The following is a 16,295-nucleotide window of genomic DNA, read 5'->3' on the forward strand; positions in this document are numbered from 1 at the left end:
GGTGGGAGTGCCCCTGCCTGTGCCAGGCAACAGCTAGTGGGGAGCGGCCTCTGTCTCAGGCTTGGAAGGGGCCCTTGGACTGACAGGAAGATTAGTCATTTTTACCACTTCCTCTCCTCTGGGTGATCCGTCCACACACCCCGCAAATAGGATACAGCTACTCGTTGGTTGGGGCCCTGTTTTCCTTTTCAGAGCAAGGAAATCGAATCCCTTCAAGGTAGTCGCAATAATTTCTCCTCATTTTCCTTTTGTTGTTGCCTTTGGCCCTTCGCGCTGTCTTCCTGTCTTCCGCCTCTCTTCAGCAATTTCTCCCTCCAGCTGTGCCTCGTGTCTCCATCCCTGCCTGTGTTGGCTTCTGTCTTCTTCGCTGCCTCTCTCCCCTCTCTTCCTGGCCCTGCTCTCCCTCCCTCATTGTTCTGCTTGCTCTCTCTCCCCCTCCAACTCTCTCTTTCTCTGTTCTGCTTCTCATTTTTGGTCCTCACAGTACCCTTCACTCTGACAGTGTTTCAGATGGTTCACTGATTGAGTCCTTGATATATCCCCCAAGGAAGAGCAGCTCTGGTTAAATTCTTTCTATGTCATTTGTGGCCAATAACCCAACATAAAATCTGTTAGATTCATTTTCAAGTAAAATTCCCTCTTGGGCTTTAAAGTCTGACTACTCAAGTCTCCCATCCAGATAGACTGTTTGCTGCTCTGTCTCCATGGAAGCCCCGCTGTATGCTAAACGTTACCCAGGCCGTGGATAGCACAAAGTTCAGCTGCCTTCTAGAAATAGGTGCCAAGTGTTGTCACTTCTATTTGCTGAGAGAGGCAGGAGGAAAAGTGGCAAAGGGCAAAAGTTAGCTGGAAGACAAGATGTGCTGTTCACTGCCCCCTGGGTCTGTGGCTTATCAGCAGCAGTTGGGAGGTGGGCCGGGAGGGCAGAGGGCCTGGGCACTTCTCACGCCGAAATGCAGCCGAGAAGCCACAGGCCAAACCTGCCTGGATCTGAGGCAGCCTTGATGACATCTCAAAGCTGAGACCTGGAACCCTCACTTAACTCCTGGTTCTGGATCATCAACCCAAGGGCACCCAAAATCTGCTGGGAAGCAGCCAGAGGAGAGTGGAAATGGTCTTGCAAATGGAAATTGCAAAGAAACTGAATAAATGATATGCTAAGAAAGACAGTTGGCAAAATCACCAATCAAAGCACAAATTCATTCAAGATGAAATTAAAATAAACAACAGCTTTAAAAAAGACTTGCCCATTAGTATGCCTAAGCCAAGAGGTTAAAAAAAGAAAATTTCAAGAAAAGAACAAGAAATGATAAAACAAAGCAGACTCGAGAGAACAAGAATAGGTCGACATGAAAGGAACCAGCTTTGAATGAAAAGTATACTTACTGGAATTAAAGACTCAGGAGACAAGAGACACTGAAATCTAGACACGTTTGAATAGAGAATTGTCAATGGGGAAACAGTTCGGAATAATTCATCTCAGCATGGGGGGGCGTCTGAACGAATGAAGAGGGAAGGAAGCACAATGGACTATGGTGGTGGGCCACGGGTGAGTTGGGGGGGGCCCACTAAGGTGGCAATACCTGATGAAGGGATCCTAATATCACCTCAATTAAAAATATTAAATAAATTCATTAAAAATAATTCATCAAGAATTTAGCACATAGAGACTGATAGCAAATGTGAAAGAACAGGTAGAATGGAGGAAGCTTAAGAAATACACAGGTGTAATGCAAGTCCCGTGATGAAAAAAGGAGGGAGACGATGAAGAAGCAATAGTTAAGGAAACATGGAGGAAATTTTTCCATCAGTGAGGAGTTTTGGGTCTTCGGAACAAAGTTCCTTTTGAGACTGAGCAGGATAAATAACACTAGGCCCGCCTTCCGCTACATGTCGTGGAAATGAAGAACAGCAAGGATTCACAGCACATATCTTAACAGCTACCCAACACAAAGGACAGATATAATGAAACAATTAGAAAGAGTAGAGTTCTGATTAAAAATAGTTGCAAGGGACCTCCCTGGTGGCTCAGCGGTTGAGCACCGGGTTGCAAAGCTGCCCGCAGCCTCTGCAGCGCCGGTTCGATCCCCGGCTGCTCCTCGGCCACCGGAGGAGAGTCCCGCATGGCGCGCAGACCTCTCCTGCCGCCCGCTGCTCCCCTCAGCAGTGTCCTTCAGTCTGCCTGCTCTGCTCCCCGCTCTGGCTCTGGTGAATTCTCTCACCCTCCCGTGCTTCTGACTGTACCCAGTCCTTGTATATATAAATAAATAAATCTTTAAAAAAATAAAAATAAAAATAGTTGCAAGAACAGAATGGAGCAACATATTCAAGCTAGAAATTTATGTGCCTATAAATTCCTATTCAGGAGTGAAGGGAAAATAAAAATATTTTCAGATTTTACAAAGGCTGAATTTATGACTTACATGCTGTTGCTGAAAAAAAATATTGAAGTAAATACTTTGGTGAGGAGAGAAGTGAAAGCAAAAGGAATACTTAAGATGTGTGTAGGAGCAATGCAAAGATAAATTGATACCATATGTCAGTAAGTTTAATTAATGACAAAAGCAACCATTTTTATAAACAAAAGTGAAATTGAATCTCAAAGCAGCAATAAAATGATGGTGCTGTTCAATGCCTCATCGGAACATGCTAGCATCTTTGCCTCAGGAAGGAAGAGAAATAAAACTGAGTAACTTGGGTTTAGAAAATTTTATATCTAAGTATGTTTTTGAAAGTGGATGAGTAACCCAACTCTGATATAGAAAAACATAAGTCCAAATATAAAATAATAAACATTAATTTAAATGAATTTAATTCATCTAGTAAAAGACTAACAGACTGAATTAAAAACAAATACCGAATCTGCCACCTTTAATTTATCAGAGAAACTCCTGCAACAAGACCATACATAAAGGTGTAAGATAAAGATGTGGGGCCTCCCTGGTGGTGCAATGGGTTAAGTCTCAGCACTATGAAGCTCTCTGCAGCCTCTGCAGCACGAGTTCGATCCCCTGCCAGGGAGAAACCCACATGGCGCAGCAGACCTCTCCTGACTCGCCTGCTGCTCCCCTCAGCAGTGTATCTCAGTCTGCCTGTTCTGCTCCCCACTCTGTCTCTGGTGAATGCTCCCACCCTCCCAACTCTGGCCTGTACCCCAGCTCTTCCATGCAAAAAAAAAAAAATTCACACCTATTAATTTGTATTATTGTGTAATATAAATTCTAAATATTTTCTATAAAACATAATACAGATTAAGCATATATACAAATACAAGAACAGATTTTTAAAAAATACCCTTGTTTATTTTTTCACAATACAGGATTTCTCCCTCAGGTGTGGTCACCACAGTTTTCCCACCACCAACGTGCCCCCTGTCCGCCCCCACCCTCCAGCAGGCTGCCCTCACCCTGTTCTCGCCTCTCCTCTTCCCCCTCCCCTCCTGCGAGTCTAAGGTCTACAGTCTGCTTTCGAGGGGCAGTGCTAGAACAGATTTTTCAAAACAAAGCTTAGCATCATTCTTAAAGAGAATACTGCTCTTTGTCGAGCTCACGACCTGGATCTGTGGTTCCGTGGCTCACTGTGCTTACGGTGCTGTCTGAGTCTAGGGAGGCATTTGATTTTTTACAAAAACCTGAAGGAATAATGAACTGAATTTCTTCACTTTGGAAGACCCAATATCACATACTTTTCATATGATTTTCTCCTACTAAATAGATTTTTCCAGTTATTGAAAAAATTAACAACCACTTGACAAAGACATTACTTGTTTACATCAACACTGAGATGCTTCTGGATTGAAGCATCACCCATACAGGTGACTGGCTTAATGGGAGATTTTTGCAACATCAAAAACTAGTGTCAGAGGATTAATATCCACAATAAACAAGAAAATGACGCAGATGAACAAGAAAAAAAGGAAAGTAGAAAGAGTGAAATTATCTGAAAAGGCAAGTCACAGAAACAGAATTCTAAATGGGCTAACAAGAAGAGAGAACGTCCCTGGTAATCAGAAAAATGCAAAGTAAAACAGCGAGCAGTACACCTTATTCTCATTTTCTTACCAAAAAACAAAAAGTGAAAAGATGTCAAGTGTGGGCTTCCCTGGTGGGTTAAACTCCGCACTGTGAAGCAATCCACAGCCTCTGCAGCACAGGTTCGATCCCCAGCTGGTCAAGGAGCAAGCCACATGGCAAGGCAGACCTCTCTTGACTCGCCCGCTGCTCCCCTCAGCAGTGTAATTTCGGTCAGTCTGCCTGTTCTGTTCCCCACTCTGTCTCTGGTGAATCCTCTCATGCCCTGCATCTCTGGCCTGTATCCCAGCTCTTGTATGCACAAATAAATAAATCTTTAAAAACAAATGATGTCAAGCGTTTGTGAGGATGTATCTCCTTGTGGTCTTGTCTCTGCATATTTAGATTACCACTTAAGTCGTGCATTTCTTTGTGTCATTTTCAATTCTTCCAACTACCTTGTAAGTTAGGGATTGTTACCATGATGTCTCAGATGCAGAGAAGGTGACACTGACACGTGAAGTAGCCTCTGGTTACTGGTAAATGGAAGATCAACGATTCAAACCCAGGTCTGCATAATCAAACCCCTCACACTTGTCAACCCTGTTATATTAAGCATGTGATTTCTTTTCTACAGAATGTGGGGAGTAAGAATCTTGAGGAAGTCGCTGTTGCAGGTCTTGCAAGATTGAAAACGCAGTCACTGAGAAAGCTTTCTTTCCAAAAGTTTGAGTTATTAACCATCGAGCCACTGAAGCTAACGTCCGTGCCCTTTGGACATTTGTATTTATCAAAACAAATCTTTACCGAAGTGGACTGACCTACTATCTAGCCCTCCAGGCTTGCAGAGTGTGGATATTATTTTGTTTGCATGGTGATTCATTTTTGGACCAATACTTAAATCACTCCATAAACACAGTGAGGCTGAGGCACCAGGAAGCCCAGAGTTCTCTGAGTGATTGCTCTGGCAGGAAAGAGGAGATGTCATGATTTACAAAGTCGCCAACTGCAAAGACGTCTAGATCTGCAATTAATCTAATTACAAGTTATTATTTTTAAATCAGGGCGTCTTCTGCCTTGGGTTCCAGTGACCTGACACAGCCTGTTTTTTCCCTGGGCTGCTGCTTAGGAGCCAGAGATCAGATGCTGTGAGACAACTTGAAAGGGAGCTGTCATGGGGCAGTCCTTATCTGCCTCCCACCTCGGGGACACAGGTGCACAGCCAGCACTTGCTGCCCATGCCTGCTCTGGGCATTGCCTTGGAAGGAAAGGGGAGAACAAACAATAGCAATCGTATAGTTGTTTGTTTTTTTTAAAGATTTATTTATTTATGCATAGAAGAGCTGGGGTACAGGCCAGAGGTGCAGGGGGTGAGAGGATTCACAGGAGACAGAGTGGGGAGAAGACCAGGCAGATTGACTGAAATACACTGCTGAGGGGAGCAGCAGGCAAGTCAGGAGAGGTCTGCTGTGCCATGTGGGCAGCTCCCTGGCTGGGGATTGAACTCACGCTGCAGCGGCTGCTCAGAGCTTCGTAGTGCTGAGGCTTAACCCCCTGTGCCACCAGGGAGGCCCAACCCTATAGTTTTTGATGCAAAAGTTTCATAGCTTTGAGCTATCTGGCCATCTCCTCAATCCAGGTTGCTGATTCCAACAACCAGCCAAGGGGAAATGAAAGGGCACCTGAGCAGGAATTTTAAAATAAAGATACCTGTACCTTCACCTTGGAGTCTCTGGGGTGATCCCAGGTCTGCGGATAAGCTAGCTCTTAGGTCACTGGAAAGACAGGGAAGAACGCACACTCAATTACTATTTTTTTAAATAACAGCTTTAGGGAGATAAAATGGACGTATCATCAAGGTCACAGTTATAGGTGTGCAAGTGGTTTTTATATATTCACAGTTACGCAATCTTTACCAGGATCTAATTTTAGAACATCTTCATCACACCTCCCCCACCCCGAAAAAAATAACCACCACCCTGTAGTCATTATCATTCTGGATACAAGTCCCTTGTTGGAACTATGATTGCAAATATTTTTTTTCATTCTGTCAGTTGTCTTTTCATTTTCTTGATGTTGTCTTTGTAACATAAACGCTTTTAATTTTGACAAGTCTAACTTATCTATTTTTGCTCTCGCTGCTTCTGTTTTTGGCATCATGTCTAAGAAACTGTTGTCTCACTCAAGGTCTTAAAGTTTTCTTCGCATGTTTTCTTATGCAGGTCGTAGTGTTGTCTCATGTTTATGTCCAGGGTCCTCTTGGAGTTAATTTTCACGTGTGGCTAAGTCAGGGGACCAAGTCCGTGTTTTGCACACAGATATCCCTGACCCAGGGCAGTTAGTTGGAGACTGTTCTTTCCCCCGTAAACATTCTTGGTGTCTCTGTTGAAAATGAATTGACCATTAATTCATTAATTTCTGGATTCTTAATTCTGTTCCATCGATTTATATGTTTCTCCATATCACACCGTCTTGATTGCTACGGGCTTGTAGTACATTTTGAAATCAGGAAATGTGAGCTCATGGAACATAACTGTAGGTGGCCTTTCCCATAATCCCTTTCCCCATGTGGATCCAGGTGGGGGGTGGCCACAAGGAAAAAACTGCACGAGATAAAAAAGCACAAGTTAAGAGCGGCTCTGTGTTCAGTCTGCCTGCCGTGGCGTCCTGGGCAAGCTGTCACGCATCTGCTGGCTCACCTCGACAGCGCAGGGCACTGTCTGGACACGCAGATCCTCCAGTTCCCAACAGTTCTGTCCTTGGCTTAACATGTGCAGTGCCAGCAAAGTCAGCTTCTCCGGAAAGTTCCCATGGCGTGGAGGCTGGAGATGGTAAGAGACAGATGCAGATTCCAGCTTGTCTTCGCTTTCTCTATGCACCGCTCACGCCCGAAGGCTGGTCTGGCTGGCCGACAGTAACCCCTGGCTCAGCACTCCATGCAGAGAAAACTGCGCCACCGCCACGAACCCTGAAAAAAAACCCACCCCCCTCCATGACTCATTGTGCTCTGCTTCCCTGCTGAACCCTGATTGACTCAGATTTTCCCCTAGAAATGAGTTCACTTGTTCTCATTAATGATTTCAGGAAATCCATGGGTACAATATTCTTTGGTATAGAATCACTGAAGCTGAAATTTCATATTCTTTGTGCCATAAGTTAAACATCAATATGAAAATGTGATCCAGTCACCTTGAGGAGAATCTGTTTCTCCAGGGCTACTGGATCATTTTTTGCTGATGGGAAGTGGTCTCCTGAATGGAAGCCCCTGAAATTGTTGGTGAGGGGTATTGATTCAGCAGCTTTAATAATCAGATTTTAGTTAAATTACTACATGGCTGTCCTGGGAAAATCTTGGTCAAATTCCCTCTTGTGGGAGTTTAAATTGTCCTGAATGGCCCTATTTGTCTTAACACTCAATATACAATTAGTGATTTTTCCACTCTTGTGGGAGACAGATGGAACTGGAATCGGAAGTTGTTTCACTTGTACTTGGGCTTGCTCTTGCACGCTGCGTACATGTCCCCAAAGACAGCTTCCATGCACTGCAGTGAAAGACACATGGGCCGCTCAGATGGCCTCGCAAAAGGTTTCTCTGAGCCCAGAGAAGGCACCAGCTGGCTGTGGTTATTTTTATTTTTATATTTTTATATTTTTAAAAAGATTTATTTATTTATTTATACAGCACTGGGTACAGTCAGAAGCGCGGGAGGGTGAGAGAATTCACCAGAGCCAGAGCGGGGAGCAGAGCAGGCAGAAGGACCGAAGGACACTGCTGAGGGGAGCAGCCGGCGGCAGGAGAGGTCTGCGCGCCATGTGGGACCCTCCTCCTGTGGCCGGGGAGCAGCCGGGGATTGAACCGCACTGCAGAGGCCGCGGGCAGCTTTGCAACCCAGCGCTCAACTGCTGCGCCACCGGGGAGGCCCTAAAGATTTATTTTTTATTTATACAAGAGCTGGGGTACAGGCCAGAGGCGCGGGAGGGTGGGAGGATTCACCAGAGACAGAGCGGGGAACAGAACAGGCAGACGGACCGAAATACACTGCTGAGGGGAGCAGCGGGGGAGCCAGGAGAGGTCTGCTGCGCCATGTGGGACTCTCCCTGGCAGGCTGGGAATCGAACCTGTGCTGCAGAGGCTGTGGACAGCTTCACAGTGCTGTGCTCAACCCGCTGCGCCACCGGGGAGGCCCTGGTGATGCTTTTACATTAGAGAGGGACTTGGCAATTAAGTTTTCCTCTCATGAGGTAATAGGATTGCATTTGGCTGATCATGTGCCCATATTTTCTGCCATCTATACTCTGAGAGGAAATCATCCTCTAAGGACAAAACACTCTGTGTTTACCTGTCCCCAGTGCGTCTCAGCCTGGCCACTACAGACATTTGGGCCTGGGTAATTCTTTGTTGTGGAGGCCACTGCCGGTTTTGCCCTGGGGAGCAAAATCACCCCACGTGGAGAACCATTGACATTTTGATTCAGACACACTTGAATATGGGTTGGGGGGAGAAGAAATCTCACAAGTGGAGGCCTACAGTTACCGTGGCACAATCTGAATACTACTTAATATTGTTTGGGAAGGACAATAAAGAGGCAGTAGGGGCTACACAGGGTCCCTGTACCAAATTGACGCTGTAATCTTTTTTTTTTTTTTTTCCGACGCTGTAATCTTCATTCTGCCATATGAGATGGGCCAGGATGGAATGGGATGCCATTTTTCTTAGGTTCTAGAATACATATGACTTTTGTTTTTCTGTCTCAGCAAAATAAGTAAATTTGAGCCTAAGGGTTGCTAATTATTTTCATCGGCTGGTAGGTGCCTCCATAGAAAATAACCAGTTAGAAAATAATTATTCAAAAATAATGCCTTTGAACTTGGGTTTCTAGTACTAGGGCAAACAAGATTGATCTTTTTGCTGAAAAAAATTTAAAATACTTGATTACAAAATTATGAAAAGAGCTGATACCTGACAAGAAAGAAAGGAAGATGTAGATAATAGTGTCAATAAAGATGGAACCCCAGAGAGGTAAGGAGGGCAGGCCTAGGCATTGAAAATGCTGGCCAAACTTTGATGATGAACTTGAACTTTAGTGTCACACTGTTATGTGGCATGGATTCAGAAGAAATCAAGGGCCTGCCTAAGAGGAAGAGTCTAACTAAAGGCCCCAGACATAATATTGGGAGCTCAAAAGGCTATGGTCAGAGGCTGGCAATGAATGATGCTGTATGACTCTGCACTGAGAAGAGAGGAAAGAGATGCCCTCAGGAAGAGGCAATCAAGAGCTGCCTTTTTAGACCTTGGGCAGGCACAATTTCCTATTTCCTGGCTGCTCAACAAAATCTGAAACCAATAATCTAGTGGTTTTAGATAAGATAAGTGAGTGTGGTAGATGCCAATGCTCTCTATACTAGGAGCTTCATTAAAAAATTCCAAGAATTACAGCAGATAAAATTGTAAAGAATACAAGCAATAGGAAAAAAATCATGAACAAATGCAAGGGAAATAAAAAAAAAACAACCCAACACCATGAGTGAGAATTAGCAGAAAATGTGAGATCAAGAAAAGGTAGATTTGTGAAGATTCCACATATTAGTAAGAGAAAATAAAATAGCTAATGATTACTACATTTACAGAAATAATAAATAACTTTAAAAATATGTGCAGAGACAAGATATTGAAAAATTGTCAAGCATATTTGGAATTGATCTTTCAGAATATAATATGACTCAAAAGAATTCAAAAGAAATTAGACCCAGTTGGAGAAAAGACTCACAAACTGGAAGATTTACCTGAAGAAAATAACCAGAAAGAAAAACAAGGAAGATATGAAAGAGGTTAAGAGACATGAGAACAGCATAGAAGACTAACATACACCTAGTCAGAATTATAGATGGCAAAGAGAGCAAACAGGCAGAGGTAATATTTGAGTACACAGTATAAGAACATTCTATGACAGGATATAATTCATATTTATTCAACATGAATTCGTAATTCATGTTCATGGGACATGTTCACTCCAGAACATAAACACAAAATATTAAACGAGAAATGCTGAGTTTAATCCAGCAACACCAGGCTGTTTTGGTGTTTAGAAATCAGTCATTAGGGCCTCCCTGGTGGTGCAGCGGTGGAGCGCTGGGCTGCAAAGCTGCCCGCAGCTTCTGCAGCGCCGGTTCGATCCTGGCCACTGGGGAGGATCCCACATGGCGCGCAGACCTCTCCTGCCGTGCCCGCTGCTCCCCTCAGCAGTGTATTTCATCACTCTGCCTGTTCTGTTCCCCGCTCTGGCTCTGGTGAATTCTCTCACCCTCCTGCGCTTCTGACTGTACCCAGTGCTTGTATAAATAAATAAATAAATCTTTAAAAAAAATTCAATAGGGTTCTTTTTTTTAAAAAAAAAAGTACTCTCAAACCTTTGAAAAACAGAGTAAGAGGGAACTAAGTTAACTTGTTAAGAGCAGTCATTAAGTTAAAATAAATTTGAAATTGCTGTTTTTGTAAGTAAAAATGGCCATATGTCATCAACTTTTCTCTCTTTCAACCTCATACAAAAAGCTCCAGCAAACACAATCAATGGAGGCATCCTCCCTCTAAGTTCAGGTTCAAGGCTAGGGCTGACTCATCACTTCTGTTGGACATTGTGCTGATGTCCTGGTTGGTGCTGCGGTAGGGCAAGGAAACGAAATAGAAAGAACTGGAAAGGAAGAAACAGTATCAGTCACAGGGGATGTGATTATGTTTATAGAACAGCCTAAACCATGTGCATATTAATGAAAATCAATATGAGAGTGTAATAAGATTACTTGATTTATCTCTATATTATATACAAATTCCTTTTTATCAATTAAAAAATGGAAGGGAATGAGATGCTCATGTAAAATAACCTCAAAAATATATGCACCTCAAGTTAAACCTAACAAACGATGTGGAGTAAATGATAAAACTTCAGTGAAAATGATTAGATTTAATTAGTTAGACTTATGCCACATTTCACAGATTGGAAGACTCAGTATTTTCAAAGTATAAAGTCTTCTCAAAGTTATCTGTAGTTTATTTTGTAGCCATCAAAACTCCACCAACTTTGGAAATTGATAAGCCGATCCTAGATTTTATGTGGAAGAATATAAAGAGGTGAGAAGAGAAAAGAAACTCTTGGAGAGAGAGAGAGGGAGCTACCCCCCCACCCACCCATAGCAGGGCTTGCTATAAAGCCACGTAAACATATAGGGCGCACTCTGTGGCTTGACATCATCCCTGCTCTGGGGAATATGCCCAAAAGGTGAGGAGGAGGGGGGCTCTTCTTCCTGGGGTGGCCTGATCACCCACAAGCTCCTGTCCTCACCTTGGCGTGGTGGCCTTCTCACAGGCGTGGAGCTTCCTCTTCTGACCGCGAGAGCTGAGGGCTGTGATTAGGGACAGCAGTCAGGAGGGCGGCAGGAGCGCCGTGATGGGGTGCTGGAGCAGAAGTGGGTGCCAGAAGAGGGTGCCAGGGCACAGCTATGGACCTCAGGGGGGCCTTCTCTGTGTGGGTGTTCCTTGGGAGTTCCTCCCTTTCTTGCCTCCCATCAGGGGGGTTTGGGGTGCACCCCAGCTGGGTACCCCGTCTGGGGCTCCAGTATTGACAACAGGAGTGGGAGCCTGGATGACCGCCCCATCTTTTGGAGAGAGGTCCCTGGTGAGCACCTGGGTTCCTCACCTGAACACCAATTAGGACCCGGGTCTCCACCCCTTCACCCACGGTCCTCCCCTCCCTGAGAGGACCGGGCTCAAGTCACCGCTGCTCTGCCCGCCCTCGCGGCCTGAGCCGTTCCCTTGGCTAACGGTAGACTGATCTCTAAGGCCACATCCAGGGTACCTGACCGCCTGGGTACCTGACCAGCCCTGCAACTCCACCCTCTGCTCCCCAGGGTCAGTCTGTGCCCCTCAGACCAAGTCCTCACCTTCCAGGTGCCCCAAGGTTAAAGGTGGGGTGTGCCACAGCCAGCCAAGGCTGTATGGGCTGGCCCCAAGGGCAGGACTGTTTGGGACCCCAATGATCTGCGTCAGAGCCTCTGGCTTCCCTCAAGGTCCTCAGTGCCCAGAATACCTGGGATGACCCACCTGTCCCATCCGCTACCCCACCTCAGGCCTCCCAACCCTGAAAGGAGAGCGTGGAGCTCTGGGAAGGCCTCATTAGGATTCAGGGTCCTCACGTGGACACCAATTAGGGTAGTAACACCAAACCAGAGCGCCCCTATCCCGAGGCCCGTGTCCCTCCCTGCGACTCTCCAGGTGAGAATGAAGGGGTCACAACCGAGCGTTCTGCCCCAGGCAGTCTCTGCACCCTGAGACCCGTCCTCTGAGGGGCTGGTCCCCGTCCACGGCGCGGGCAGCCCCCTCCAGCCTCAGGGCAGTCCACTTAAAATTCCCTCCAGCAGACGGACTGGCAGTTTCCCAAGCGGCCAACCTGCCTCACCACTGCAGATCAGTGGGGTGCACAGAGCTCTGGAACCTCCTCGCCCCCCCATGCCTCCCTCTTAGCATCCTGGAGGTACTGGAGCGTATCTCACTGGTTTCTCACACGACAGCTTCCCTGGGACGCCAACATGGTGCTGGCGTGACTGGATCTCTGTCTCCACATCCCCACGAAGCCCTCCCAAGAGCAGATGCTCAACTCATGTTTGCAGGACAAAACAGCGAAGGAGAGTTCTGTTTATGATGATTTAATTTCTTTCACATTCTTGAATAAGACAAGCAAATGCAGGTACTCTCTCTTTTATTTTTATTGCGAAAACACAAAAGAATAAAGTCGGTCAACCATTAACCCCTTTCACTCCCCCATCTCAACTATTTCATGTGGAGTTTTTCCACGTTTAAAACAGTATCTCTAGCTCAATGCCATGTTCTCGCACTGGAACACACTAAAAGATGCGAGAATGTTCCATTTGTTTGACAAAATGCAAAACAATTATGCTCAAACTTAACACACAGCAACAAACACGAGCCACGCGATACTTAAACAACGAAGCATCTAAACAAACCTCTTGAAAAGGGACACGCTGAAAATACGGGCGGACACGAACTCTCTAACTACGCATCACCACCGCGCCGCAAAGGAGCTCTGTACTGTGTGCGCTCCTGCCCCCCCAGAAGGTCGAGGGTCCCTCTCCACTTCAAAGCCTCCGCCTCGGGCTTCACTTGGGCTGTGAGGAGTCGCTGGCGCTGCCCAGGGCCCCGGGGGCGTCCCCGGAGGCTCCCCCGGCTGCCGCGCTGGCTTGGGTTCGCGCTGCCTCATCTCTCAAAGCTGCCTCGTAGTGGGACGGGAAGGAAGTGGGAACCGAATTACTAACTTTAGCCAAAAACTCCAGGACTTTCATTTTGCTGGTCTCCGCATGGGCTCTCGGCCCCCACAGGAACTCGTAGCGCGGGGGATGGCTGTCGGGCACCGGGCGGTACTCCAGGTACTGCTCCCGCACCAAGTCCTGGGTGATGAGCTTCCGAGGCTCGCCGAAGATGAAGTGACTCCTCCCGTCATAGATGCCCAGGACGTTGAGGAACTTCCACATCTCCTCCTCCGTGATGCGGTCGCCGCTTATGAAGATCATGCCCAGGAGAGGCAGCAGGAGCCCGTTCTTGGGAAGGCCCAGGCTGGCGTCGTCCAGATCGTCCCCGCTGGGAAGCGCCATCTTGCTGACGAGCACGTAGGACTGGCTGCCGGGGTCGCCCTCCTTCAGGTCGATGCCAAAGACCAGCTCCAGGCGGTCGCGGGCCCTGCGCAGGATCTCGGGCAGGTGCGCCTTGTGCTTCCTCTTCACCACCCTGAGCATCTGCGCGCGGCTGACAGGCTCCTGCGCCTTGTACTTCTGCAGCAGGAACTGCACCAGCACGCCCGCCTTCCAGGTCAGGGGGTCTCTGATGGCGCTGGGCGCCGAGGCCGAGGCCCCCAGGCTCCCGTCGTCCTCATCGGAACTCGAGCAGGAACTCGAGGCGGCGGCGGATCCCTGCGATCCCTGGGGAGCGCCCGCGGCAGGGGGCTGGGGCCCGGATCCCCAGCCACGGGGGACTCTTCTGCGGCGGCCACGGCCTGGGCCTCCCGGCCACGTTGGTGTTCGCTCCTGGCCTGGCGGCGCTTCTCACGGGCACGCTGCTTACTCTTCTGGCCGCGGGGCATGGTGTGGGCAGGAGCAGCAGCTGGACGGGGCACCTGCAGGACAAGGGGGGGAAGGGGGGGCGGAGGAGGAGGAGGAGGACACGTGAGTCCGTCCAGCAGGGAGAGGCCATCCATGGAGCCCGCGGACCCCCCGCAGGTGTCCCCGGGGGCACTGGTCATGGAGCAGCCGGGCTCTGGCTCGCGCAGCCCGCCCCGAGCAGCCCGCCGAGGAGCGGGGACGGTGCCTGACTGCAGCCCGGCGGCGGGCCTGGGGCTCTCTCCCCTGAAAGAGGCCCTTCTCTGCTGACCATGCCCTCCCGCGCCCCGAAAGCGAGGTGTCACCTCATCCTCCCAGGGCTTTCGGGGCTGGCAGCAGGGGGGAGACTTCCCGCAGCCCCCCCCTGTCTGGCGTGCTTGTCTCCCTCACCCCCAGTGGGGCCGGAGCCGCCTCTCTGCTCCATGCGGCAGCCAGTCCTCAAAGCAAGTCCCTCACCCGCCGACACCCTATGAGCGGGGCACCTGGGCTGCCCCGGGGCGAGGCCTGGTGCGACCCTCTCCTTTGGGGGTGGCTCGGTCCCCGCTTCCTCACTCAGGACCCTCCCCGTGACACCTGACCGGTCCCCGGTGGAGCGGAGACCTCTCCCTCCACGCCCAGCCCTTGCTTCACGGGATCTCAGAGCTGAAAGTTCAGGGTCAGCCACGTCCTGCCCAGGCCGGTTGCAGCCCTATGAGGACCGAGAACAGGGGTGGCACTCCACGGGGTCCCCCAGTTCCCCATGTGGTCATCAGCACTGCCCCCGCCCGAAGTTCTGACCTTGATCTGGCTCGGATTCCGACTCCTCACCGTTGAGCCAAGTCAACAAGGCCGAGATCAAGGTCCTCACCTCCCCGAATCACTAGAAGGGAAGTTGGGGTACACCACGTCTGGCTACATGGGCCCAAGTCTTCCAGAGCTGCAAGCAGGGGTAGCGCTCTGGCCAGCCCCTCTTTGGGGGAGAGGTACCCTCATTTCCATTCAGAGTCATCTCTGGGGTCCATGTCTCCTCACCCACCCCCACAGAATTGGGGCCACTTCAGACCAGAAGGCCATTCCCTCTCTAGAACCCTCCAAGCCCCACGCCTCAGCCAGGACCTCCCAGAACTGGGGGTGGGGGGTGTCACTGGGAGGCACTCTTGGTTCAGGGTCTGCCCCTGGGGCCCGCACTGTCACACCTGACCAGCACCGAGCGCCTCCCTCCCCCGACTAGCGCGGAGCCCTCAGACCCGGGTCCTCACCCCCGGCTTCCCCAGGCCGGGGGTCACGGCGAGTCGCATCCGGCCACGGGCGTCAGGGGGCTCCGAGGGCCACCGCGGGGCCGGGGCTGTTCGGGACCCGCTTTTGATATGATCGGGCTCCATCCACCTCACCCCCACGCCCTCCCTTCCCTTAGTTGCCAGAGAGGCGGGGGGGGGGGGGGGGGCACCGGCCCTCCCTGCCGGGCGCCCCAGCCCCATGGCAGGAACAAAGTTCCGCTGGCCGCGCCCGCGTCGCACCAGGACGGCCGTTACGCCCCGCGCAGGTTTGCTCGCCAGAGCCGCCGGGCCGCCCGGACCAGAGCAGCAGGCCCCAAAGCAGGGGGCCCAGAGCAGTGGGCGCCAGAGCAGCAGGCCTCAGGCCAGGGGGCCCCAGACCAACGGGCCCCAGACCAGGGCACCCCAGAGCAGCGGGTGCGAGAGCAGCAGGCCCCAGAGCAGCGGGCCCCAGAGCAGCGGGGCCGCCTGCTTAGCCCGAAACTCCGCGCAGAGGTAAACCCAGATAGGAATTTGGGGGCTCCTTGGGGATGAGGTTCCAGGGTCCTCACCTTCAAACCTAAGCAGTCCTAGGAGCCCACCCTCCACTGACCTGAGGTTGCGCCTCTCGGGCCAAGTTCTTCACCTTCCCGAAACTTCTAGATGGAAGCCTGAGGGCGCCACCACCGGCCACGGCTGCGCGGGGCTTCCGAGGGCGCCAGCAGGGGTGGGTCTACGGCGTCCCAGCGATGCCAATCCGAGCCGGGGCCGCCTCCTTTTATGGATGTGCGTTCGCCAGCCCCGCACCTGCCCTGTGTGCCCGGAAAGGGAAAGTTAGGGCGCACATCTGCCTACCCCCGCCTCATGCTCCCAGGCTCTGGGTGACCCCCTC

General features: G+C 49.8%; 1 protein-coding gene across 1 annotated transcript; it reads right to left on the reverse strand.

Annotated features, from left to right (window-relative positions):
• Positions 1-12,701: 12,701 nt before the first annotated feature.
• On the reverse strand, positions 12,702-16,108 carry MAGEB17 (MAGE family member B17). Its single transcript, XM_037513122.2, is given in 3 exon segments — positions 12,702-14,017; positions 14,020-14,188; positions 16,017-16,108. Coding segments are annotated over 2 exon segments (975 nt in total). The 5' UTR covers positions 14,156-14,188; positions 16,017-16,108; the 3' UTR covers positions 12,702-13,178.
• Positions 16,109-16,295: the final 187 nt, after the last annotated feature.

The sequence above is a fragment of the Talpa occidentalis genome, unplaced genomic scaffold (assembly GCF_014898055.3).
Source record: "Talpa occidentalis isolate TD23 unplaced genomic scaffold, MPIMG_talOcc4v2.1 talOcc4.15, whole genome shotgun sequence".
NCBI lineage: Eukaryota > Metazoa > Chordata > Mammalia > Eulipotyphla > Talpidae > Talpa > Talpa occidentalis.